This window comes from Xiphias gladius, chromosome 18 (genome assembly GCF_016859285.1).
Source record: "Xiphias gladius isolate SHS-SW01 ecotype Sanya breed wild chromosome 18, ASM1685928v1, whole genome shotgun sequence".
NCBI lineage: Eukaryota > Metazoa > Chordata > Actinopteri > Istiophoriformes > Xiphiidae > Xiphias > Xiphias gladius.
The window spans coordinates 16,042,052-16,068,693 of record NC_053417.1 but is presented as its reverse complement, the minus strand read 5'-3'; the positions used below and the strand labels follow the sequence as shown (position 1 = coordinate 16,068,693).

General features: G+C 41.6%; 1 protein-coding gene across 1 annotated transcript; it reads left to right on the top strand.

Moving 5' to 3' along the window:
- The first annotated feature begins 8,808 nt into the window (after nucleotides 1–8,808).
- Nucleotides 8,809–25,750, top strand: LOC120803502 (protein Wnt-2b-A). The gene is made up of 6 exons (XM_040152006.1): nucleotides 8,809–8,851; nucleotides 13,193–13,857; nucleotides 16,890–17,110; nucleotides 20,278–20,555; nucleotides 22,067–22,331; nucleotides 24,425–25,750. Exons 2-6 carry the CDS (start codon nucleotides 13,676–13,678, stop codon nucleotides 24,652–24,654), a joined length of 1,176 nt encoding a protein of 391 aa, XP_040007940.1. The 5' UTR covers nucleotides 8,809–8,851; nucleotides 13,193–13,675; the 3' UTR covers nucleotides 24,655–25,750.
- The last annotated feature ends 892 nt before the right edge of the window (nucleotides 25,751–26,642 follow it).

Genomic DNA, 26,642 nt, shown 5'->3' with positions numbered 1-26,642 from the left:
ATCATAAGTGTCAGAATCAGAATCTTCCCTGCAAGGACCCTTTCAGTTTCAGTATATACAGAGTGGTCTGACCAGTCCCGTATCCTAGGGAAAGATATAGGGCAGTGTGAGGTGAGGGCAAAGGCAGAAAAGGGCAGCCCACCCATTGCAGTCCAACATGCGGAGGGCAGATGTACAGGCGGGCGTACAGGGCTCCTTTCAGAGTACAAAAGGTTTAATCCACCTCAGACCCAGCCCTCTTGCTCTCTGGTTCTCCATCTCTCACTCATCTTTGAAGGCCTCTTTTGCTAATCCTCTCGCACCGTTTGACCTATGACTTGGTGCCCATACTTTTTCACATCTCTTCCCCCTCTTTTGTTCTGCTCAGAGCGGGTGTATGTGTGGTAGATCTCAGGGGAGCAGGTAAAATATAAATCTATAGCAGTTCTGACATCTCACAGTCTCTGGTTCCAATTTGGTCTGATGCCCTGCAATCAGTCACTCCTCTGCTCTCCTCTTTCCCTTTCTTTCCTGTTCATTGTTCTCATTCTGGAGTCTTTTACAAAACCTTCTGAAGCTCCTTGAGTTTTTGCCACAAAAAAATGAATATCATATGCTTCACAAACAACCATGTCCAAATCAATGATATCTATTCTGATCATCTTTCCGCTGTATTTTATCTGCCTTATAAGCAGCAGTGTTAAATTGACATATTTTCAATGAAAAAATGAGCTGACTCAGTGAGTATTGTTGCTGACAGCTTGCAGCAGCCGCACTTGGGGGGGGGGGGTCCCCCTCTGTTCTTTCATCTCAAGTCATATCAGCTTGATCATTGAAACTGCTTAATGTGGACATGTGTTTCCCGCTGCTAACAGTCCGCTACAGGGCACCAACGCACACATACACACTGAACAACGACGAGAGCGTCTGTTTCAAATCCCACAGAGAGCAAGCTGATAAGGAAGTCCGTGGGATTTACAAGACCTTTAATTTGTCGCTCATGCAACGTCATGTAAACTCAGTTGTAGTTTGTCTCTTGTTGTCAAGAAGTCCTCTCCTCATGCTCAACCTAGCTAGATGAAGATGATGCCAGTGACTACCGGCCAAGAAATAATATTGTATATAACCACCCCTACAACCTCAACTTGTTTTTATACTTCGGTTTTTTGAGCATTAAACAAAGGAGATATAACGTGTTAATTAATGAGCTTTAGAGATGCTTTTAGGCTGTTGTGTTTTTCCCTTTGGAAAGACCATGGCTAGTTATAGCTCCCAATATTAGTTGATTACTAATAGGTCAATCAATACAATTTTTTTGATAACGGATTAACTGTTTGAATTATTTCTTCAGCAAATATGCCAAACTTTTGCTAGTTTCAGCTTCTCCAATTTGTCTTGTATTATAGTAAATTGAATATCTTTTCGCTTTGTACTGTTGGCAAGTCAAAGCAAGTAATTTTGGCTCTGAGAAACTTATCTGGGCACTTTTCATGTGCTTCTAATCTCACTCCAGTGTCCTCTGACATTTTACTGACAAAAAAATGAATCAATTACTAGAGGAAATAATCAGCAGATTAATCGATGATGAAAATAAGTGTTTGTTGCAGGCTAACCAGCTGCTGGCTGTAGCTTAATATTCAGCATACAAACATGAAAATGGTATCAGTCATCTAATCTCTCTCGACAAGAAAGTGACTAAGCACATTTCCCAGAATATCTAACTATTCCATTAAACAACAGCAATTTCTTTCCTCGTTGCCATTTTTCAATCATTTAAGTAAATATAATTTTTAAGAATAAATAATTTGCAATATAGGACGCTACATAGACTACTAAAACTAAGCTGTTGTTTCAAACCGAAGCATAATCAAAAAGATCATCCTTTAGCAGTGGTGTATGTGGGTGAAGTGTGTTGAGGAAAGAGATGCATTATTATAAGGTGCAGTAAGTGTGGTGGGTGAGAGCTGTATGGCCAAGTGTGGTCAGGGATGACAGTGGGGGGTTAAACGAAGAGGGCAAGATGATTTCCGAGTGAGAGCGCTCAGAGTGAGAGAATGAAGAGACAGAAGAACACCAAAGAGGACACTGGAGTCAGATTAGAAGCACATGGTGAGACGCCGAGGCATTGCAACATTTGTGTGTGAGGATCAGGGTTAGTAGGGCCAGTCAACCCTACATTAGGAGTCTCTAAGCAGCACTTTGATATTTCTTCTTTCCTAACCCATTAGTCATCTTACAACCCCCCTAAATTTATTTTGTGACCCCTTGGAGGGGGTTCGACCCCTAGGTTGGGAACCACAACACAATATAAAGTAGTTAAAAATTCTACTTTGACCGGCTACAACAGCAAAATGATATTGATGAATCAGTGTTAACAATCTAATAATGTCATAAACTGTATGATCATATATCAGTCACATGGGCCATTTTTCTGAAGTACTTTTAATTTTGATACTTGAAATAAATTTTAGTGATACACCTAAATACTTTTACTTTAGTAGGAGTTTGAATGCTGGACTTTTACTTGTAATTAAGTCTTTTTACATCATAGTATTGCTGCTTTTTCACGTCCGGCTGCAGTACACTGAAACTAGGTAAAAGAAACAACCCTTAAGCTCTCTTTTCCTCACCATCCACTGAAACCTGGCAGCAGCAAGCCGGGAGATGATTCCAGGCCCTTGAACCAGTCCAGAAGCTGATCTAAGCCTCGGTGTTTCTCACTGTGTGTTAGATCTCCAAAGACGACGAGAGGGCCCATCCATCACAGTCAGAGATAGTAGAGTTTACTGAGAGCTGACATAAGGGCAACATTTCACTCTGACAGTCCAGGACAAGTGCCAGCCAGCTGCCAAAGATATGCCCAGGACTGGACTTCTTCGGCTGGCCACAACACAACTATTGTTAAAATATGGCGTGAAAGCTGGTGTTCTTCACCGAGAAAATGTTTTCATTCTGATGCTCTCTTGCAGTTTTTTGACATCAGCCTGGCAGATACAAAGGCTTATACATGGAGCTGGTTAGCTGGTGTCACTAGCTCACAAAGGGCAGAGTATGCAACAAAGGCTTTAAATAATGCCAGCGCTCAAACGTTAAAGACAATAACACATACACTTGCCTGTGATGTGCTCACATCAAAATGAGTACAATTTCTTTCTTGTCAAATCTTTGAACCGATATGTTTGTGTACTAGTGACATTGCTCTGACATTACATGCTTATATCAATAATACAAAAGTTATTGAAGTACATCCCATCCCACCCAAGCTGAAATCAAGATCGCTTTTTTGTCTAGGACTTACCGTGGCAGGAAATTGAAAGCCAGAGACAGACTCACAGGGTCTCAGAGTCTTTCAGACATGCCTGCTGGGCTTGGGGGAACACACAGGATGAGCTGGCTTTAACCTCGGTGACATTTAGATACAACCAGAACACCAGAAAATTGTGGAGAAAAGATGTTAAATGTCAGTCTCCAATGGGGTGAAAAGAAGCGATAGCCATAATCATGAATTTACTTGCTTGCTTTCATGTCGCTTCTGAGCCTGATTTCAAAAAGGTTTTTCTCACTTATGTTATCAACCGCTGCATTGGACACATACCAATTACACACCCATTACACACTCAGACACCAGGGCACATGCTTCTAGAGAGTGTCAACTACTTCAGTATCACCAGCAAGAGTGACGATGGCTGTTCAATCAATGAATCATGATTTTAGCGGAGCATTGCACGGCCATGTGTCACCGAGTGTACACAGATTTGTTTGGATGTCTGGGATGTAGCGGTAGCCTGGTCTGAGTTCACTTGCTTGTCCGTGAGTGTCTGTTTATGTTGCATAATCTCTTACATCCTGTTGATTAACTCATCTTAGCATCCTTGTTTGGTACAGTAGCACACTTTCACCTCATTTCATTTTGTGACTTGGATTCAACATACAGCACACTATAGAGTAGGTCACTAAGAGAAATATATCATGTAATAATACATAATGAGGAAAAATGTACTCTCTGTTAATGGTTAACTTTCTAATTTTCAGTGAGATATGTGTCATGTAGTGCTGCAACGTACAATTATTTTTATAATCTGACAATTATTTTCTCAATAAAAGTATTATTCATTTTTCCATAGCCCAGGGTTACGAATTCAGGTTCATATATGAAAATAGAAAGCGTCAAATCTTCACAGTTTAGAAGCTGGCAATTGACAATCTTTGACGTTTTTCACCTTGCTAGCAGCATGGCTCCAGGGATGGCAATACGGGTCCGCTGGTGGGTTATTGCTCCACCATACTGATCCAGACTCAAATATCTCAACAACTTTTTGATGGATTGCTGTGACCTTTTGTATAGACATTTATGGTCTCCAGAGGATGAATTCTAATGACTTTGGTGATACCCTCACTTTCCTCTAGTGCCACCATCTGGTAAATATTTAAATTTATCCAATCCTTTGGTATATGACCAAATACCTTCAAAAGTAATGACATTCCCATCAGCTTCAGCTGGTTATGCCACAGGCTAACGGTGCTGTTAGAGAGACTCTTAGTCTTGTTGCTTTAAAACTGACTGAAATTATTAATTAATTATCAAAATATTTCCTAGTTAACTTTCTGCAAGTCGAATAATTATTTCAGGTCTAGTGTAATTATAAACAATGTAATAATCAAAATGAATTTGAATTTAAAAATAACAGTTCTACTAGTGCACTATATAGGTAATAAAATAATAAATTTAAAAAATGAAATATTAGATGATAATGTCCTCTTACATTTCTATGCAAAATACTTGTATTATACCAAATAAAGTATGTTACTGCAGACAGTGCTACAGTATGATTCAGAAGTATTTTTTTAAAACTCTTATTATTATTGACACCCCCCACTCTCACTCAGACATACTAGCAGAGGCTCAGCAGACAAGTATCCACAGGGTTTTAAGGGTTTAATGTTTTGTATAGAAGCAGTATATAGATTGTTGCTACTGTTTGTGCCAGGAATACTAGTCCATGTCTGAGCCCCTTGATGTCTGCTGAGTTCACTAAGGTTGGTACTAGAGAGACTGGGACTGGTGGGGGTGACCACCATGCTGCAGTCCTGCCTCCCAGTGTGTCTGTCTGTGTGTTTGTGTGTGTGTGTGTGTGTGTGTGTGTGTGTGTGTGTGTGTGTGTGTGTGTGTGTGTGTGTGTGTGTGTGTGTGTGTGCCTGTAGTACAGAATGCCTGGGACTAAACCGCATTTGATTTTTATACGCTTGTGGCTAACAGGAGCCAGATGTAGCTTCCTCCAGGGAGCTTACCATCGAAACAGCCATTTATTTCTCTTTTTCACTCTCTTTAATGAGATGTCTGCATGCTTGCTTACATACATACTTGTATGTATATATATATACGTTTGAGTAAAAACAGCTAATAAGCCACAACAGCATTTGCATTATTTCTCTCTCAGGTAATAGAACTGGTATGACTTAGCTTGCTTGTCTAGCAGTGGCAAAGATAGGATGTGTTCTGGTGAAATGACAGATATGAGAGTGAGGAGATCCATGATTTCATCACATAAAGATCAGGGTGTCAGAGAGCTGAGGACTCAGTGTTCTCTGGATGCTTAACCTGGCACTGAGACTCAAGAAGATTCATGGAGCTTAAGTGAGAGGTGAAGAAATGAGCACACACCCACACACATCAAGCAGTTAGACAGTCAAAATCCTTCTGAAGAATAATCCTGGCATCATGATTGCAGGGCATTCATCGGCTCATTAATGATAGTCATTCACTGGTAAAGACAAATAGCATACTGAAATTATTTCACCACACTTTTAAGGCTGAATGGTTCTCTTCTGGACATGTACATAGATCAGTATTGAAAAAAGAAAGCACAAAGCAAAAGAGAAGGGATCTACAGAGAAGGGAGAGTGTTAATTGAAAGCGAATGTGTCTGTGCTGGCTGCTGGTCAGAGATGGGCCGGGGTTCCAGTTGGCTTCCACTTCAAAGGCCCTACTCGACTGTCTCGGGCGCACCTGCAGCCGGTTAAACCCTGCTCTCATCACTCAGGGAGTGGAGGGACCTCTCCTACAACTTAAAGCCCTCATCACACAGCCTTTTGCCAAAGGGCCATAATGGCCCGCACTCAAGAATTCAACCTAAAACACCAGGTAGCCCATACAACTTTCACTGCAGAACTGAACGTCAATCACACGGTGCAAGTGCTCACAGAACATCCACAGCGGGGTTCCTGCAGCCTCAGCCACAGGTTCTATGTCACCTCCATCACAAGTCACACCGGACTCATATAACCACCACAGTATGGTCTAGTCTGAGGGTTTAATCGACGTCCAAAAATGTACAAACTGGTCACAGAGAGAGTCATTAAGGAAGTGATTATGTTTTTTTCTTGTGTTCTGTTTAATTACTAAATTGTAGAAATATAAAAACAGTATTTATTGAAACTTTCTAGCGGGGAAACTTTAAATGTATTAATCTTTGTACGCTCACATGGGAAATTTAAATGGACTAATTTCTTGTATTCAGACATATCCATATTATGTCTGAAACTGATTTTGTTTTCACCTGGAATACACATTTGGCTAACAATCAATCTCCAATGGCCATCAATTATTGTGTTTTGCTTCTCTTTAAATGTTCATATACATATATGTCAGTTTCTTAATATTTCCATTCAGCAAGCCCAAAACATTCACACTATTTTGGATCCAGTAAAGTAGTTCACTCAAGATGATATACTGTAATATACAGTACTTTGCAAATGTTTTAGGCATTTTAGATGTTTAGTTTCTTATCCATCACGTAATACCATTGGGAAGGTGTCTGATCAGTCTCATATTAATTCTGCAGCATGGCGATGATCCCAAACATACAGCCAGAGTCCCCCACAGAGCCCTGATCTCAACATCATCAAGTCAGTCTGGGATTACACGAAGAGACAAAGACACTAAGACAGCCTAAGTTTTCCAAGATGCTTGGAACAACCAACCTGCCAAGTACCCTGAAAAACTGTGCGCAAGTGTACCAAGGAGAACTGTTGCTGTTTTAAAGGCAAAGGGTGGTCACACCAAATATTTACCGCACTTTGGATGAGGTTATTAGATAAACAAAAACTATTTGTTTCATTGTTTTTTAAGCATCCTCACTTTAAGTGCCTAAAACATTTGCACAGTACTGTAGATGTGCTGCAATATGGGTTTTTCTTATTGAAAAAAGTTCAGTGTGGATCATAGAGATGAGAAATGTGGCTTCAAAACCCTTTAATAAGAATGTCGTCGGCATCCTCTTGTGCACTATACCTGAGTGTGATTCGGGGGATTGGATTCTCAATGTATCTTGGGCGCAGTCTTATCTGTATTCTTATCTGTCTAGTTCTGATAACTTTAACTGAGATGGTTTTTAATGTCACATCTGACTGAACCGGACCTGACGGAATAAATGATTCTTAATTTTACTTGGGATCTACTGGAACTACCTCAAGGACCTCTGTTTATGGAGCAAACACTGCACTCCACTCAGCCTGCCTTAATACACCATAAAGGAGAGAAATGTGAAAGTATGGTAAGGTTTAGCAGACTAAACAAACCCCAAAGAGGCTTAAGACCTAATCCGAACCACAGTTCCTTGTACAGTATGTGCTATATACAGTAATCAAAGCACAAACATGATGCACATGCAGACAAAACCAGTGTCAGCACTTGAGGTATGTGCTTTAAGCCCTCTTTGATATAATAGCCAACAAGACGCCTCTTTGTTTTTACCTTCTAGACACAAGTACAGCCCAATTTTCTCCTATGTTTGATGTACTGCTATACAGTATATTCACCCTACATTTGCTAACTTTGTCTTTTGTTTTGTGTTTGGTGGTGAGTAGGTATTCAGTGCTATCAGTGCTATCAGAGCATTTTTGCTGACTGCTGTCATTGAAAACAGGTTGATGAAAGCGGAAAGCGGTACTAAACCAAAACAGTAAAGTTGCAGGCCATAAAACCAAAACAATGAGCTAAAAGACACTATAAAACTGTCTAGAGATGAAAGGAACTGCAGAGTGTGATGCTAATTTTTTCATCTATCAAGAGCAGCTTTAATGTTACAAAACTAAAGTAAATGAAATGGTATAACTTTCAGCACCTTACTTTACTTTATTTTGTTTGGAAAAAGCAAGAGAAACATTAAAATACTCTAATTTTCTTACACAAAATCACACCAGCCGAGTTGTGAATTATGTTCTTAAGATGACAGATTTCAACTGTATGGCATTATGAAAATATTGTGCTGATAGGTTGTAATGATTGCAAGCAGACACCCTGACAAAATAACTTTTCTTGCTTTCATTTGAATATGCACACACTCATAAACACATTTGTGCACACACGATCCTCACCCCAAGTCTAAAATAGATGGTTAACCTTGTTCAGATCAGCTTTTTGACCCCAGATGGGGTTTTTTGATTGCACGTTCTGGTGCCACCTCCAACACGTGAAACGTACCTGGCATGGAAAAATTATAATGTTTTCTTTCCACTTTCTCACCCAGCTCCTGGATAAATAAATGGAAAACACAAGCTCCAACCCGTAAAGACATGGTGCCTCTACCATTATGATTTCAGTCTGGACAACCTGGTTTACAGGTTGATTCACGCCTCATCCTGTGTAAAAAGTAGAAAGACAGAAAGATTCACTGTTTCAAGGTTCAATTCACTGATTCACTGTTCGTTTTGCTACCTCAGCTAGCCACCATGTGACCAGCTGCCCATGACCTGCAGTGTACGTCACACAGACAGTTCACTACTAAAACAGGAAACTACTCAGCACAAACTCAGTTCCACTCAGAAGGAGCAAGGACTCACTCTGCTGTAAAAATGAGCAGCATCCATAAAGGTAAAGTTGAACTTGGATTATTTTAAAACATTTTCTCTCTGTAAAATTTTGATGTTTTAATTGGAGATGGGAATGAAAGCAGTCGGCTTCATTTTTACTCCAGTCTATCCCGTCTAATGTAGATGACATATGTCTGATTATTTCTGTCTGCGTGATTGTGTGTAGCATTGTCCCAGTCTGTCTAATACCCAGTGGGGCGTGCCTGTTTTTGACCAAAAAGTGTCTGAGATGTGCTAAACGTCAAAGTGGCCATGCTGTCCCGGATATCCCTTTGATGTCATCTGTATTACCTGCTCTACACTCACAGCCTGAGTGTGTGTCCATGCGTGTGCATGTATGCGTTCATGTGTGTGCATTCTCTAAATTTGTCCAGCATGACAGCATCCTCCTGCAACTTAGCAAACAGTCTATTACAGAGCTACCATAACATCTACGTTTCATTTCACAGGACCTATAAAATCTATTAATGACAGGGTATCCTGGGGATAAAGAAAGAAAGGGTCACAAGAATGCAGAGCTTAGCCCTGCAGAGGCCAACCATGATGTAACATAAGGGTATATAGTGTAGCAGCCGTTATGGATGTGATTGTGAGCGTTTTTACATCGGTGCAAGCACAAACTTGGTCTCAGTGTACATGCCTTTTGTTTCACTCTTTGCACCAGGGGAAAGTGGCTGACAACAGGCTCCAACACCTTCTCTGAGAGCTAGCCAAACGTTTTAGAGGCTTCTGAAGTTCCAGCGTCAATGTGTTTGTTCAAGGCAGTCCATCTCTGTCAGCAGATCTAAATTTGCAAGACAATAAATTATCACAGATCTGGTTCTCTGGCTTGCACACATGCACATGCACAATGTGGCTTGTGTGTCCCTGAAGGACAGTGTATTTTTAGGGTCTGTGATGTATTCTGACCTTTCATTAGCTTCATGGATAAGGCTACCGGATTTTCAACAGATTATTATCTAAACAGTCACTCAGGCCTGGTCCTTTTCTCCTCATGACTAATTAACATGCAGAAATAATTACGATATTAATTTCATCTCCCATAAGTAGGATTTAAAACATTTAGAGTGGAGATTGACCTCATCAGAAAAACGACAGCATTGGTCATGTGTTCAAACATTTAAAACAAACAAAGAAATAACAAACGAAGAAGAAAGACAGCAACAGTCATTTCAGCAAGTGCTGCAAAACGACATATGTTTACGTTCAAGTCGTGGGTGGGTCAACAAAACTTTTGACTTAAAAAGAAGAGATTGCTGTTTGTTTCCCGTTTCAAATCGACAGCCAACATTGCTTTTTTAAATTGCAATCATTCCTTGACATCAACCAAGTATTTATGTTGTAACCATGAGGTAACCAAAGCTTCCCTAAGCCTAACAAAATACTTATTTTAACCCAACTCATGACCTTTCACTAAACCTAACCAAGTCGTTTTTGTGCATAAACCCAACCAAACCTTAACTATAGGGCTGTCACGTCATAAAAAACTGATTTATTTTTCAAGAGTGATTTGTAACGGTTTAGGAAGGCAGAGACAAATAGTGTTGTCCTGCTGAGAGGGGCGTCAGAGCAGAAAACACTCCTATGTGCCATTTTAGAGAGCATGAACAAACAAAGTATTTTGTTGTTTCATTTGGAGGACTTGTTTCAAACAAGTTATTTTGTTGTTTAGACTGGAGCACTCTCTATTAGTATGAGATGTTGGGAAATGATGGTGGACATGGTAACACTCCACATCTTTCCCTAATTTGTATCAGTTCACCTCTTTTTTGTCTTTGTCCCTCCCTCCACCTGTCCCTTGGTCTTAGTCCCTTCATGGACCTGCCCAGTGTCGAGTTTGCCCCTTTGTGTCCCATAAGTACAGGTACTCGGCCAGACCTGACGACGGGCTGTCCTCCCCGCTCTTGCCTGCCGGGGGATGGGAATACACGCTTAGCTCATCCCTCGACTGCCTGACTGGTGACAGCCCAAAGCATAATCCCTGCAGGGGATACATTACTGGGCCATTAGTCCAACTCTTCCACCTAGAGTGCACACCTCTGGGTTGCCATTGGTTCATTCAGTCCTTTCCTTTCTCCAACTGCAACTTTCCTTTTCAGAAATAATCCTGAGTGATTATAATGTATCAACACAGAAATCAATTGGATTACTCCAAAACCCCTGCCTCTGTAAATCTCACCTTTATCCCTCCTTCACCCCAGTGAAGCGTTTGGACATAGCAATCCCCGTCAGTATTTTTCCTCTGAGGAGATGGTTGCCAGATTGGATCCTGTACATCAGGGCAAACTTTTCCTCCAACTGACAAGAAGGCACTTTACTCTGTTATTGTTTATGAAGAGAAAGCTGGGGTCAAGTTCACAGGCTGGGAGAGAGTAAGAGAGAGAGAGAGAGAGAGAGAGAGAGAGAGAGGAAAAGAGGGAGGGAGAGAGAGAGAGAGTCTGTTCCAGCTCCAGCCCCATGAGAGAGTGCATAACTCAGCCGTGTTTGTGCTTCCCTAATTCCTTTTGATTTAGCAGAAAATTGTGAGCTGAGCTGCAGTGCACAAATATTCACCAGAGCTTAGCTTCTTTGCCTCACCTCGCGGCCTCTCACAAACCTGTACCCACTCCACTCTGTGTGTTTGTGCATGTCTCTGAAAACGTTGAAAAGAGAGTGTGCGTGCGTGTGTGTGTCTCACTGACAGCAGCCTGCCTGCTGAGCTCTAAGCAGAAATACAAACGTCTCTAAAAGGAGCTTAGCTTTAACAGCAGCTTTGGAATAAACACTAGAACTGTTTTCTCAAGCTTTTGATGAAACTGCTATAGCTAATTCTAATAGCTTCAATTCCGACAGGGATTTTCCTGATTTGTTTACTTGTTTGTTAGTATTACTGGGTCAGCTGAATCAACTGTGGTATTTTCAATCCAATATCACAAACTCCCTGGAGGAGTTCAAGTCTACACTGATAAAAAACTGCATGAATTGGTGTCTGTAAACAAGTCAAGAAGTGGTTTTTGAGTCTTTGGATACTCAAAAGTAGTTATTAATCTGTCAGGAGCCATTCAAGGATGAACAAAAACATCAGAGATTTGATGACAAATGTCAGCACAATGCCAAGCCTGAAGACACACAAACAAATGCATGGGAACAAAGGTAAGGATGGTTGCTCCCCGGGGACAATGTACAGTGTGTATATGTGTGTGTGTGTGTGTGTGTGTGTGTGTGTGTGTGTGTGTGTGTGTGTGTGTGTGTGTGTGTGTGTGTGTGTGTGTGTGTGTGTGTGTGTGTGTGTGTGTGTGTGTGTGTTTGAATGCATGCTTTATTCCAGTGCTGTCTCAGCACTCTCTGTCTTACACATGTGGTTCATATTTAAGCCATAGTGCTGTTCCACTGTACGATTTGGCTCTATTCTCCGAGGCCAACATTCCCTGCTTTTTTCTCTGACTTTCACTTCTGCTATTAGCTTTAGGTGGTGCATGACTGCAGAAATAACAAATATTTAAATAAGTATTTGTTATTTATGATAACTTAAATGATGTCACGGATTTACTTGTTACACTTTACTTATACCTTTATCAGAAACAGCATACGTTAATTAATATTAATATGATCTAAGTGTGCCAGATTTAGCCAAAAGGCCAAAAATTTTTTATCCACAGTCTCTGGGCAGGTTGATGTCTATACTAAACATTAAAAATTTAAAAGGTGTGTGTGAGTGTGAGGAAGAACATGAGAAGTAGAGGTAGTGCAATCATGTAAATATCCAGTAAATATGACAGAGTTAATTAGAATTATTAATTATTACCAATAACAATAGATTTAGATTAAACAATATCTGTGAATATCAGATCTACTATTCTATTAACTACTATATATTACAGCTACTGCTATTAACGATTGCATTCCCACCATATTTGTGCATGCAGCTCTCTCATTATCCCTTTTCTACATATAAATGTTTTCATTTTGCAGCATTACACATTTGAAAAAAAATATTAAGTGGACCATAATAAGAAAGGAAAATGCTCTTTTGAAAAATGCCTTTAAAATATGAAAAACCACATTTTCTTGTGATTTAATTATCCGGTTTTCCAGGGTTGTAAAATGAAGGCGCCATCATTAACTATAGTAATTTCTGTCTGTGGTTACAGATGAACTCCTCACATTAAGACCGTCCCCTCATCATCACCCCTCATCCCAGCACCAACGCACGCACGTCTCTCCTTCCATCCCTCTTTAATATCTCTTTCCTAGTCAAACTCTGTAACCCCTACATCTGCCCAATGGGCGAGAGGAGCTATCAGCAGCGAGCCCTCCCTCATCTCTCTCTCTCTGTCTCTCTCTGTCTCTCTCTCTCTCTCAGCTCTGACTCTGTCCACCGCGCACTGATAAAGGAGAGGTCCGGTGCGAGCATCCGACCGAGCTCAGAGTCGCACATCCGACGGAACCGCAGCCAGACTCGCATCCACCAGCCTCTGGCTCCAGTTTTCATTCGGACCCCTTTTTCTGCCTCTGAACTGGGCACACGCCGAGGATAAGTGTTTGCGGAGCTGACTTGAGAAGTGAAACAGCCGACACTTGTTGCTCGCCTGCTCAGGTAAACCTCCTGTCAGCAGCCAGAAGTGCTCAGTGGAGAGTCTGGTGCGCACATGGCACCGAAAACGCGCTCCTCACACTCCTGACAGCCGCGCAATATGGAGCCACACACAGGATAACGGGGACTACCTGCTGAATGGGTTCTTAACCTACTTCCGATCAGACCTTATTTAAGTTGGGCATTTTCTTCTGAAATCTGACTCTTTTTTTTTTTTTTTGCGAACTTTTGGCGGTTAAAAAGCACAGAGCCATGTTGGGGTTAAACAGGATTACGAGCCTCCGGGCAGCGCGGATTCGGAGCTGTGGTTCGCCGGGAGTCAGACTCTCATCACGGGCTTATTCATGCCAAAACCCCGGTGCCAGTTCGAGGATTTACTGTGCGTGTCTGCTGCTGCTGCTGCTGATAACGCCTCGGGTGGACTCGTCGTGGTGGTGAGTCTGCATCCATCACACCTACATGCATGCCTGCCTGCCAACAACTTTTATAGAAGCCAAATTTGTGTGTTTTCTTTTGGGAGAAACGATTCAGTAAATGTATGTAAAGGAAGTTTATTGTTATTGTTATTATTGTTGTTATTATTATTATTATTATCATTATTATAAAAGTTAAATTAAGACTAACTGTAAAAGGAAGGTAAGAAAATGCCACAAGAGTTTCACATCCATCACTGATCTTTATCTTTTGAAACTGCCTAGTTTTGTGTCTTTCGTTAAAAACGTCAAGGATTTCAAACTGCCAACGAATTTAACTTATGATTACTAGGGTATTTTAACGACCCTTTCCCAAAAGCAAAAGAAAAACCCATTCCAATTAAGTAGGAGCAGCGATTTTCCATCAGCAGACACACAAGGCCATTATGAGGATGGAGGTTTTGTATCAGTTCATTTATTATCGCGGACATACGCCTGCTGTAATAGCAGACATTGCTTTTCTCATCCCTGTTGCTGTGGAACGTTGCCGGCAATATTTTTAACTTTATTATTCTCCTGCACCTACTTTTCCCCCCCTTTCCTCCTTTTAAAACGTGTTTCATAGGCTATGATTTGTCACGAATGAGTGCACTGCCTTGTAATTTTTATGGGGCAATGACTGCAAAGAAAAACTCGAAATGTTTTTTTGGTGTTTTTTTTTTTGTCATCATATAATTAAATTCCAATTGACTTGCTCCCGGAAAAAAAAGGAGTACAAAATAAATAAATAAATAAATAAAAAAAGATGGGGCGTTAAAAGTGAAAATAATCTCAATTATGAGTTCTTTAGGGTTTTGTTTCTAAACGCATTTTCTCTGTGTCAGTTTGTTGGCCTGCCATATTGAGCAATAATAATAGAGCGATAAATATAATTTATGTCGGCGCTGTTGGCTGAGCGCGTGTTCAGCTCAGCTGGAGCCTGCATTAGACAAGGCAGAGCAGTCATTAATTCACCAGGTACCACACACACACACACACACACACACACACACACACACACACACACACACACACACACACACACACACACACACACACACACACACACACACAGAAATGACTTCACTAAAATACCCCAAAACCAGCCATCTAGAGCATAGGTGAGGGGTGAAAAAAATATCTCATTGCCTGCGTAATAACATACGTGAAAATGTCCATGTGTGTGAGTGTGTTTATAGGAGAAGTGTCTGTGTGTGGGCGGGTATGGGGGTGATGGAATGCCTAATAGTTTGTGTAGATTAAAAGCAGTTATGGGGAGTAGTGGGAAGACTGTGTGTAAAGGCTTTGGCTGGGCATTATTGTCTCTGAGGGGAATTTAGTGGAGGAGATACAGTATTTAACTGTTTATCACATTTCTGTGGTTGTACAGTAAGGGATGATATGGACACATCTGGGGCTTTAACACCCTAGGAGGGTCACAAGAATGATTGTGGGATGTTCCAGCCACTTGAGAAATGTGAACAAAAAACCTGTATAATTTAGTATAAATACATTGTGTTTATAATGCATACTTTTATAACTGTGATGAATCTTATGGTGAAATAATGACCACACAAAGCCTTCAATTATTACTCGTGGGTAATAAATTTGTGTCAATAAAAGTCCATCATCTTGCGTCTGCATGTCTGTAGCAGGGTTATGTTTGTTGTGACCAAGTTCTCTTTGGACTCTTTCATCCATAAAAGTAATGCAACTTTACTTTGATGACCATTAATTCACTAAATCTGCGCATCCTTAGCTACTTTGACAGGAGTCCTAAAAACTATACGGTGAAATGAGTTTTTACTGATAATTCTACAGAAAATGATCAGATTATTAATGTCCTAGTGTTTTTTGGGGGTGTACTATTCAGGTGGGCTTGAAAAAATGACAGGGTAGCAAGAGGAAAATGTAATTTACCGGAGTTGTGGCTATATCATCGGAAGTCAGTCGAAGCCTTCAGTGTCCCTATTTGTTTCCTACTTGTCTTTTTCCTGTAATCCACAGTATAGTAACAGCATTTTACAGCATGTTATTTTAGACCTGTGGATAATGATTTACTATCCTATAAAATCCACAAGTCCTCCTGACTTTCAGAGAGAGAGAGAGAGAGAGAGAGAGAGAGAGAGAGAGAGAGAGAGAGAGAGAGAGAGAAAACTAAGTTTGAATTGCTGCTCTGGCTCTTTCCTTTGATGAGCACTCAGTTCTTATTCCTCCTTTCTAATCCCACTCTGGGGAGTAGAGAGCCCCCAGCCTCAATCCTCTTGCTCGGCCTCATAAAACATGACCACACAACTACACGCTCCCCTGACCTCCCCTTGGTGACCCGCCATGGCCATGCAGCCTCTGAGCTGCAAGAGGTCTCATGCACACACACATGGAGGCACGTCACAATTAGGTTTAGAGTTTATTTTGGGCTCGCATTTATCTCAACAGGAAACTGTAAAGGTCTCTTTTATAAGGACACGGAGTAAGATTGGAAGAAGAATGCAGGAGAACTGAGAGTTAGATGAGAGCAATCAGGCACAAGACAGAAAGGAGTAAAGTGAGTAAATGGGGTCTTAGTTTGACAGGGTTATTAGAGGCCCCAGACTTCTTGCTCTGATTTGTGACGACATGATTTCAACTATCCTATTGGGAAACATTTAAACACACATACACACACAGGTCTTGTTGGGAGAGGTTAAGTGCTTATTTATTTGGAGAGCGGAGTAAATGGTTTCCACTCCCCTCCTACTCGCAAACCCTAAACTGTTAAGTGTAGTGAACTCTGACTCATAAAGGACTGTTACTGCAGCTCTCCTTCATGCCACTCACCACATCTGAGTGTGTATCTACATGTGTATACACCTACCATATGAGGGCACCTATGTGTACTCATCCACTACAGTATACTATCAATCACTGCAGTACATTGTATTCTAGCCCAGTTCAGATAATGCATATGTGTAGCATCTTAGTGTTGATTCAGTTCAAAACTGCCTTGAATTTCCTTGTGTTTTTTGGATCTTCAGGTACATTGGTGCGCTGGGGGCCCGTGTGATCTGTGACAACATCCCAGGCTTGGTGAATAAGCAGCGGCAACTGTGCCAGCGCCACCCAGACATCATGCAGGCCATCGGTGAGGGCACCAAGGAGTGGATCAGAGAATGCCAGCACCAGTTCAGACACCATCGCTGGAACTGCAGCACACTGGACCGTGACCACACTGTGTTTGGACGCGTCCTGCTACGGAGTAAGTCCATGTGTGTGTCTACATGCACTGTATGTCTGTCTGATTTCTGATTGTGTGGCCAAAGGGTCTGGATACTGAGCCCCCATCTGCTACTACCTCAGTCCTCATCTCATCATTCACTTCACTTTCACTGCCTTATCTCTCCCTTCTCAGCTCTGTCTTTTTCCCCTCACTCTATTCTTTCTGAGATCTTTTCTTCTCATACTCACGTATGCTGGTGGTCCATGTTTATAGACACTAATGGACGGTTGAAATGCCTTACGCCTCGTCAATAAACACACAGGCTTTTTGTTTGTCCACTCCTGCCAGACCTCTCTGCTTTGTAACTTACACACGTTCCTCGTCTGTAACTAGTGTATGTGTAATTCCTCCTAATGAAGGTGTTACAATTGCGTAATGTCTGAATCATGAACATTTATTAAAGAACACAGGGACGGGGGCTCTTCAGGAAAAACACTGCATAGCCAAGCTACATTGGTGTCTTGAAATCAGATGGTAATTTGATTAAATTATCTTACTCATCGTGCCTTTATTTGCAGTGATCTGATTATAGCTGCATTTTGAATGCAGTAATGTACCTTTAAGTCACCGTGGCAAGGAGTGTAACATGTTAAGACCACCACTGTATGAAACTACATCTTTACGAATATGGTTTTGGATTATGCAAGGAATTATCGGAAATGCTTTATTTACGGGAGTTCATTGTAGCGCATCTGGATGCAGGTTGCACAAAATGAGATGTTTGTCTCCGCAAACTTAGTGTCTGACGGCACTGATTCTCCTTGGCCTGTTATTGTCCCTCTCCCAGCCATCCTAAGCATGTGTGGGGGCTAACGATGCATGGAAAAAAGTAGCAGATACGGAGATACAGGCTGTGTGTGTGTGTGTGTACATGCGTGTGTGTGGTGGTGGTGGTGGAGAGGAATAAACAGTAATGTAGATGTAAATATTTAGAGAGATATTCTCACTGTCAGACAAACAGCGCAGGTTTGAATGATGACCAGCAATGCCCTCCTCCATCCTCCCCCACATACACCCCAGCAGCACCCACTGCCCCCTTCTCTTCACCCCACGGATAAAACGGGACATTCCAGTGAATAGAGAACAAGCAGGTTGGATCACACAAACTATTCTGGCCCAGGACTGGCTCAGATAGGTTTGAAGAATGAGCTGGTCCCTTATTTTTAGATTTAAATGTATGTAATGCCCCACCTCACAATCAATCAATCAGTAATATGTTAAAAAGCTTTGCAGTGGTATTTTCAAGTGCTAGTACTTGAGTATTTCCGTTTCATGAAATATTATCCTTCCGCTCCACATTTCAGAAGATAATATTGCTCCACTTATGTAATTATTAGTTATTTTACAGAACAGTGTTTGCTACAAAAATGCTACAGCATTTAAATACTTCTTACAACTTCAGGTGATGACACAAAAACGAACATCTGTGTGAGCATGGTTAGAAACGCAGACAGCTCAATAGATCTGAGAAACGAATGCACTACGCACCTTTTGTTAACATGCAACTGCGAGCTAAGGTGATATAACACAAGATTAAGTCTAACACTCTGTTTACAAAGGCTGTGTGTTGAAATCAGCAGTGCAGAGGCTTCAGTCATCCATCACTGTCGATGGAGGTTTGAAGCTAGGACGCGTTCAGCCACAGCACTGCTACAGTATGTTGCCACCCACATTTTGGCAGAGACACAGGTCAGACTTCAGGTCGCAGTTATACGTATGAAGCACAGGTCTGCAAAGACAGCTGTATTTATTAAAATAAGAGCACATCTGTTACGCCAGATTTGAGATGGATGCCTGAAAAGCAGCAGGGTTGAAATGCATATTTGCGACACTGTATAGACTGCAAAGTTAATTAAAGCCCGTGTGATGACGGTGAGGGTCAGAATAATCAACATACTGCCAATTTTGACGTTCTTAGAGACTTTGTAGCAGTGGGGATTAAAGTGTAAAGTCTCAAAAGAGGGTGGTGCTATAGCAAAGGACTTGGGGGTCATTTAAAAAGTGGTTTATCCTCTTCGGAGCTGAATATCATCAAAAATTAGACAGCAATCTGCCCATTACAGAATTAGACACTGTGTATGCAGTGAGTTGACATTTTAGCCAGAAGGTCGATCAAAAATCAAAAGAGTTCATCATCTGGGGACCGTGAATTTGCTTAGTGCATTTCATGGCAGGTAATTATTTATTCAAGATTAGATTTAGAAGTTTTTTTTGTGGTTGAAAATTTGGCTTACTGGAGGAAATGTTACATGGTGACCAGAAACATCTGGGAACCATGAATTTCCACAGAAAATGCCATAGAGATAAGCTATTACTTTTTGAAATAACTTGGCATTGATCAAAGCATTGATTCCAGATGGTCTGCCAGGGAGACAGGGGGTGACCAGACTCTTTAGGGGTCATTAAATCTTTACCAAAGTCCTCGGCCAATAAATGTTTAAATATCTTGCTCTGGAGGGAAGTGTTTGACTGACAGACTACCTGACTGACTTGGGCCATGTGAGCATAATGTTGACAACAAAGTAGTCTTTTTTAACTTTACAGATGCACCAAGCGAAAACCACCTCTGTGTGCTAGGTTGCCCACGTGACTTAAGATGGACAAGTTCTTATGCCTCTTTCTGCACAGCTGCTTTTTGGGGCATTCACTCTCACAAAAAGCAACCGCAAAAGGCAGCTGTGGCCAAACACTATGTTTAATTCTCTACGTGTCTTTGGCCACACAATAGATGAGTCATATTCAAGGGAATTAAAGAGACCAGGAAAGAACAGATGAGCACAGCAATGGTAGATAATGCTGTCATGACATCACCCTGGCGCTGATTAATGGAGTATCACTGTGTCTGTCTTTAAACAATTTATGTGAGCAGAGGAAAGCCCCACAGCTAGAATTATTTCCATGATAATATTTAAACAGAGCTGTCCTATACTTCACATCAGACCTGATATGTCCCTGTCAGCTGTACCTTCACGTCCCGATGGCTCACACCCAGGCCTGGTCATGGAATTAGATGTATATGTGAATGCACGTTAACGGGTGAACTCTAAGACTTTAGGTCTTAGACCTTGTATTGCGGTGTATCGTGTGATATGTTTAACCTCACTGTTTCTTTTTTCTTTTGTGCATTCTGTGTCTGTCTTTCTTAGGCAGTCGTGAAGCAGCCTTCGTCTACGCTATCTCCTCAGCAGGAGTGGTGTATGCGCTTACTCGTGCCTGCAGCCAGGGGGAACTGAAGACATGTAACTGCGACCCACACAAGCGTGGACGGGCTAGTGATAAGAGAGGAGAGTTTGACTGGGGTGGCTGTAGCGATAACATCAACTACGGCATAAAGTTTGCCAAAGCCTTCATAGATGCCAAAGAGAGGACTGTCCGAGATGCACGGGCACTCATGAACCTACACAACAACCGCTGTGGCAGAACAGTAAGTCTGTGATTTGTTTTATTTGCCCAAGTTTTGATGTATCTGAATCTTGGACACAATTTACAGCTGGTATTAACATGAAGTCTCTATCTGGCAACTTTGTGTGGTTAATCATCATGTGCCTTTCCATTTCCTTTTACCATAAGCGTCCTCACGATTTCGATGCCGCTAAATCTCTATATGCAAAACAGGTAGGTGGAGCAGGGCAAATAATGGAAGGTGAATAATTAGGTGACCTATCACCTTGTTGGAGGGATTTTTCCCCCCTCACAACAGAGCTAAACTGTATAGAATGCATTCACACCCTGCTGGGATCCAGTCTCAATGCGTGCCAGAGACCTTCCGGATGAAGTCTCTGACTAATCTGACTGCATTGCCACTTGTAATGTATTCTGAGTGAATTTTAGAGCTGTCACTTTTTATTTGAAATGCAACTACCGTTCAAAACATGTAATCTTCTCCTCAGTTTCAAAATTGTCAGTGAATAAGCATTAACAGGCCGTGTCTTGTACTCCAGCAGGGGGTGTTACTAAAATGCACTGTGCTTCTGTTTAATGACTTTGTAAAACACAACTGCCTTGAAATGTTAACTTGTCACTCAAGTCAGGCAGTGCAGGCACCATGAATTAACAGAAATTTACTTGCATGCTGAGGCAAAAAAGCAGGGGCAGGGCAGAGTTGTAAGTACAAACTATGGGTGCTTGCATAGCTAACAAGAAGTTTAATATCAAACTGGCTGGACATTGGAGAGCGTTATGATTTTGTTTATCAGAGTTTCACCTAATTGAATTCTGCGCAAGGCAAATAGGGTGGTGTCAGTCTGTGTCCAGCAATGAATATGTCTTGCACTGTTCCTCATAGAAGTGAATGGGGAGCAAACTCCAGTAGGATTGCAGCTACAACATACAGTATGTTAGGGGAAGCTTTGGGCTGCTTTCGAATTTGTTTGAACTAGATTTTTTGAAGAAATGACAGTCTTGTTGCATTTAAACCTTGCATTAACATGTGTTTTTTATTCATATAGATAAGATATTTAGATACAGGTCACATGTTAAGACAAAGTGTAAATTGGGATGGAGATTTTTTGCTGCCACATTAATGAAATGAAGGTGAATGGAAATTAATTTTAGGTGAAAAATTTCATTTAAAATAGCTACATCTCTTTCCGGAAATAGCGTCCTCATAATTCTGTTTAATCCACAGACCTCAGCATCACCAGAGATTAATTCACTTTGAGCATCCCAAACAAAAATCCATCCACCTCCATTGTATTAATGCGAAAGTAGAAATATAAAAGGTGAACATCTCAAAACCTGGGCGAATGAAATAAAAAACTATCTGCACGACTACATACCACTAGAGACTGTGGAAGTGAAAAAATATGTTTTCATGTAATTAACTTAAAAAAAACCTTTCCTGCCTTAGCTCAGCATTTTTAGAAAAGGTAAAACCATATTTCATGATGGCTATAACAAAAACACCCATATCCCCACTTCTCTCTATGTATTTAGGCAGTCAAGCGATTCATGAAGCTGGAGTGTAAGTGTCACGGAGTGAGCGGTTCTTGCACGCTACGGACATGTTGGATGGCCATGTCAGACTTCAGGAAGACCGGTGACTACCTGAGGCGGAAATACAACGGGGCCATCGAGGTGACAATGAATCAGGATGGGACAGGCTTCGCTGTAGCCAACAAAGCCTTCAGGAATGCAACCAAGAACGACCTGGTCTACTTTGAGAACTCTCCGGATTATTGCCTGCAAGACAAAACAGCAGGTAAGACAGCAGAGAGAGAGAAGAAAGAGAAGAAGAAGGTAGACTGGACTGAAAGACACAGAGAGCCAGTTTCACATGGATGTTGATGGATTGCCCCGACTTTGTTATGTGTATGTTGTGTGTATGTTCATGCATAACTAGTGTGTTTGTGTGTGTGAATGTCAGTGTGTGTGTGTGTGTTTGTGTGTGTAATGGTAGACAGATAACACAGCAGGCCTCCCGTGTGGTGTCTGTGGAAGGTAATATCCTTGTACCCTCGGGACATGATCGTTCTGTGACCACCTCACCTCTGTCAGTTTCTGTCAACACACACACTAACACACACACACACACATATACACGACCACATGGTCAGAGGATGTGTTCCGATACACCTGATCAGTTATGACTGTTCCCTGATTGGCTGGTTGATGGATGAAAAGACTGTTGGAAAATCTTTTGGGATATTTGACATCAACACCTCCATCACTCAGAGGCTCTGTCCACTTCTTCCTCTTCCTCGCTCCCTTTGTCTGCCTCACCCTCGTCCCTATGTCCATCCGCCCCCTCTTTCTCACCTTCCCAGTGGAATCCACAGCCTAGGGACACAAGCAACTCATTAAAAAAAAAATCCCTTCTTTCTGTCTGTCACAGCCTCTCTCACTCTCTGTCTGTCTGAACTAAGCGTAGCTGGAGGGCAGAATGGGCCTAAGAGTGTGAGAGCCTGTCTGTCTGTCACGCTCCACTGTCCATTTAACCCTCACACACACAGACACACACACACACACACACACACACACACACACACACACACACACACACACACACACACACACACACACACACACACACACACAGTGGCTTCAAAGGGAGCAGTGGCTTGGGAAAGGCAGTGTAACTATAGGCCACTCTACCAACACTGCATAGTTGTGTGTGTGGGTCTGTTGTTCTATGGGCAGCTTGTTGTGATAGGCAGCCGTTCAAACAGGGAACTTCTCACACCAACCACCAGCACTAATCTCTGTGGGGATGACATTCACATAAGACGCAGACAATATGCCACTGCATTAGGTAATAGCTGCTAAACACAACTATACACTCAACACAGGTGGATAGCATACTCCTACCGATCAAATATCGAACCAAATAGAGAGCTAATGTAAAAATTAAAACTTCTGGGTTCTGATCCAGAAGTAAGAAAACCCCACTGGAAACCAGTGAAAATTGTAATAACACAAATGACTAAAAGCCCAACCCTGGAATATAAACTTGCTGACAGTATATTCCAAGGTTCACTTCATTTTTTTTTAGACAGAGATGGTAGATTCTGAAAAAAAAAAACAACAGTGTAATGTTGTTGTATTTAGTATTTCTGATTTTAGCTGTCTTTCGGCCTGGATGGATATCAGAAGGAATAAGCTTACAATGACATGTAATTAGTGTACTTCCACACTGGATAGATTTCATGAGAGCTGCAGTTTTTGTGAATGCTATCAAATCAATTGCTGTCTAACTTTGTTAAAATAATGAAGAATAATGTTCAAATTCTAAAAAAAAAAAAAAAATAGCTAGTGCTGCAGTACTTTTTTTTCAGAAAAACCAATGAGCGTAACCTTCAATTAGAGATTTCATTCAGTTACAGAGGCTAGTGGAACAACAGCCCCGATGTGACATTAAGACTTGGGCTGACAATTAGGATCATTAAGCTGCTGATTATTTTCTCGATTAACTGTTTGCTCTCTGTAGGAAAATCCTGAAAAATTTCATAAAGCCCAAGGTAACATCTTCAAATCACTTGTTTTGTCTACTGAACAGTCCCAAACCCAACGATATTAAGTTTACTATGACATATCTGTAGAACAAAGAAAAACAGCAAATCCACACAACTAAGAAGCTAAATCTAGGTCTAGCTTTTTGGCTTGATAAATGACTTAAACAATAATTTTAAAAAGAGTGGATTCATTTTTTTACAGCTCTACTGTAGTCAGGACTTTGACTCCCTCGAAATAATCAACCAGTTTTTTTTCATTCAGTAGAAGTTAAGCATAAAAGATCAGTTAAGAGAAACAAGCTTTACGTAACTTTTAGCTTTCATTAATTTATACTCTGTGCAGGTTCCCTGGGCACTGCTGGGCGGGTCTGCAATAAGACATCACGCGGCACAGACGGCTGCGAGGTCATGTGCTGTGGACGGGGCTACGACACCACGCGAGTCAAGCAAATCACCAAGTGCGAGTGCAAATTCAAATGGTGCTGTGCTGTGGAGTGTAAGGACTGTGAGGAGGCCGTGGACATACACACGTGCAAGGCCCCGAAACGAGCTGAATGGTTGGACCAGACCTGAGGACATGCCCCCTCCGCCCCCTGTAATGCAACCCCACCCCTTTCCCCTTTGCAGGACATCCTGTGGAACATGGCATTCTGGGAAAGTTTATCCGAAAGTGCTCTGCGTCTCCGCCCTCCCCTGCTCCCACCTTGGTTCATCATTGCATGGCTTTTCTACCTGTCTGTGTGAAAGCACTAGAAGTCAGTACCCATCAATATGAATTAATACCCATTACCCCTGTTTGTGAATGGCCCTGTGACTGAACTACTGGGATCAGATGATGAACAGTGTAACCAGTGAACACTTTGGGGTTTGGGTAGATTGGGCTTCTATCAAAGATTCAGTCCAGATAGCCTTTTTTCTAGTGTGTGGTTCTGAGTTAAAAATGGTTTGCTGCTTTGATGATGCTTTAAAGACACATTTTTACATTAACTGAGCCTTCAAACGTATCCAGTATTATCACAACATCATATACTCACATAATTTTCTTTCTTTTTCTGGGGAAATACACTTTTATCTACCAAAAAGAATACTTGGTTGGACTTTGGGAAGTAGCTTGACAACTGCACTTTGAGAAGTGGACATCGAAGTGTAAGTTTGGCTCTGTGTGGCCAAACAGAAGTCCAGGCAGAGGACTACCAGAGGACACGTAGATGGACACCAGATGAATAAATGGATGGATGCATTATTGGAACTTTGAATACACCTGACAAAAAACCAAACAAACAAAAAAACAAAGCTGTTTAAAAGTGATTTATTTAAATTGTAAAGTGTTGTTTTCATTTCTCATCTGCGGATGAGACTGCACTATATTGGCTGACAAGGGGAGAGAGAAGAGCACTCCCATTATTGTGATTATACAGCGTATTTTAGTTTTTGCTGTGTTAGATGACAAATTGCCAATGAGAAGAAGAAGAAGAAGAAGACAAAGAAGAAGACAAAGAAGAAGACAAAGAAGAAGAAGAAGACAAAGAAGAAGAAGAAGAAGAAGAAAAAGAAGAAAGCCTGGATGGTCATTCAGTCACACATAATCACAACATCAGTCAGATTTCACTTCTCTGCTCTCCAGCTTGCTTGTATAACATTGTGTATATTGCCTTATCTAAACAGATGTTCATATGAAATATATGGTGCATTAGTATGACACTGGAATCTTGTTTTTTGTTCAGACAGACAAATCTAGAGGTTGAAGGCAAGAAAGACTAGATGGTGCCGACAGAGAAGGACTAATCAATGTGACCGAGCAGGATAGTGAGCAACTTCTGCCGTGCTGCTGTCTTAAACTGCCGTCTTATTCCCATCACACACACACATACACACATGCACACATGCATGCACACACGCATACATGCACCAGACACACCCAGACACACACACACACACACACAAACACACACACACACACACACACACACACACACACACACACACACACACACACACACACACACAGTCACACAGTCACATCTCCTCACCAGCATGATTTGACAGACACTGGGGCAGTAATAATACAATCTATGTCTGTAACAAAGGCTGATTCTGTGTGGATCAGGGTGGGGTGTGTTGTATCAGTCAAAGTGAGGGAAGCGTTTGATTAAAGGCCCAACCTAAACCCCACCCCCGTGCTGGCCTCATCCCACCCCTTGCAATGTGGAATTCCAGGTGGGTCCCAGGCTAATGACTAGATGGCTGTAATTACCCGGGGCTGTTGATAGCTGGTGATTGGACATGGTCGTGCCACAGAGGACCTAGTGTGGGCTCCTGCCAGGACCACATTTAATCAAAGGCTTCTTTGGCAGCCTTATCAAAGGGAATACTTTCCAGCAATCTTCTTTGCCTCAGCCCCCTCTGCTTCCCAGAAATCAGTCCAGTTCTTTCTCTGTTATATTAGAGCCCAGAGACTCCTGATAACATATATTCAAAAGAACAGTGCACACCAGAACAAAATTAAACACGAAAGTAGAATTTTGTTTGATCATCTTTTTATTGAGCAAACCAGAACTGTC

Coding starts and splice junctions, on each gene's coding strand:
- LOC120803502 (XM_040152006.1), top strand. CDS start 13,676: ATGTTGGGGTTAAACAGGATTACGAGCCTCCGGGCAGCGCGGATTCGG. Junction 17,111..20,277: donor TGGACGCGTCCTGCTACGGA/GTAAGTCCATGT, acceptor TGTCTTTCTTAG/GCAGTCGTGAAGCAGCCTTC. Junction 20,556..22,066: donor ACAACCGCTGTGGCAGAACA/GTAAGTCTGTGA, acceptor CTATGTATTTAG/GCAGTCAAGCGATTCATGAA.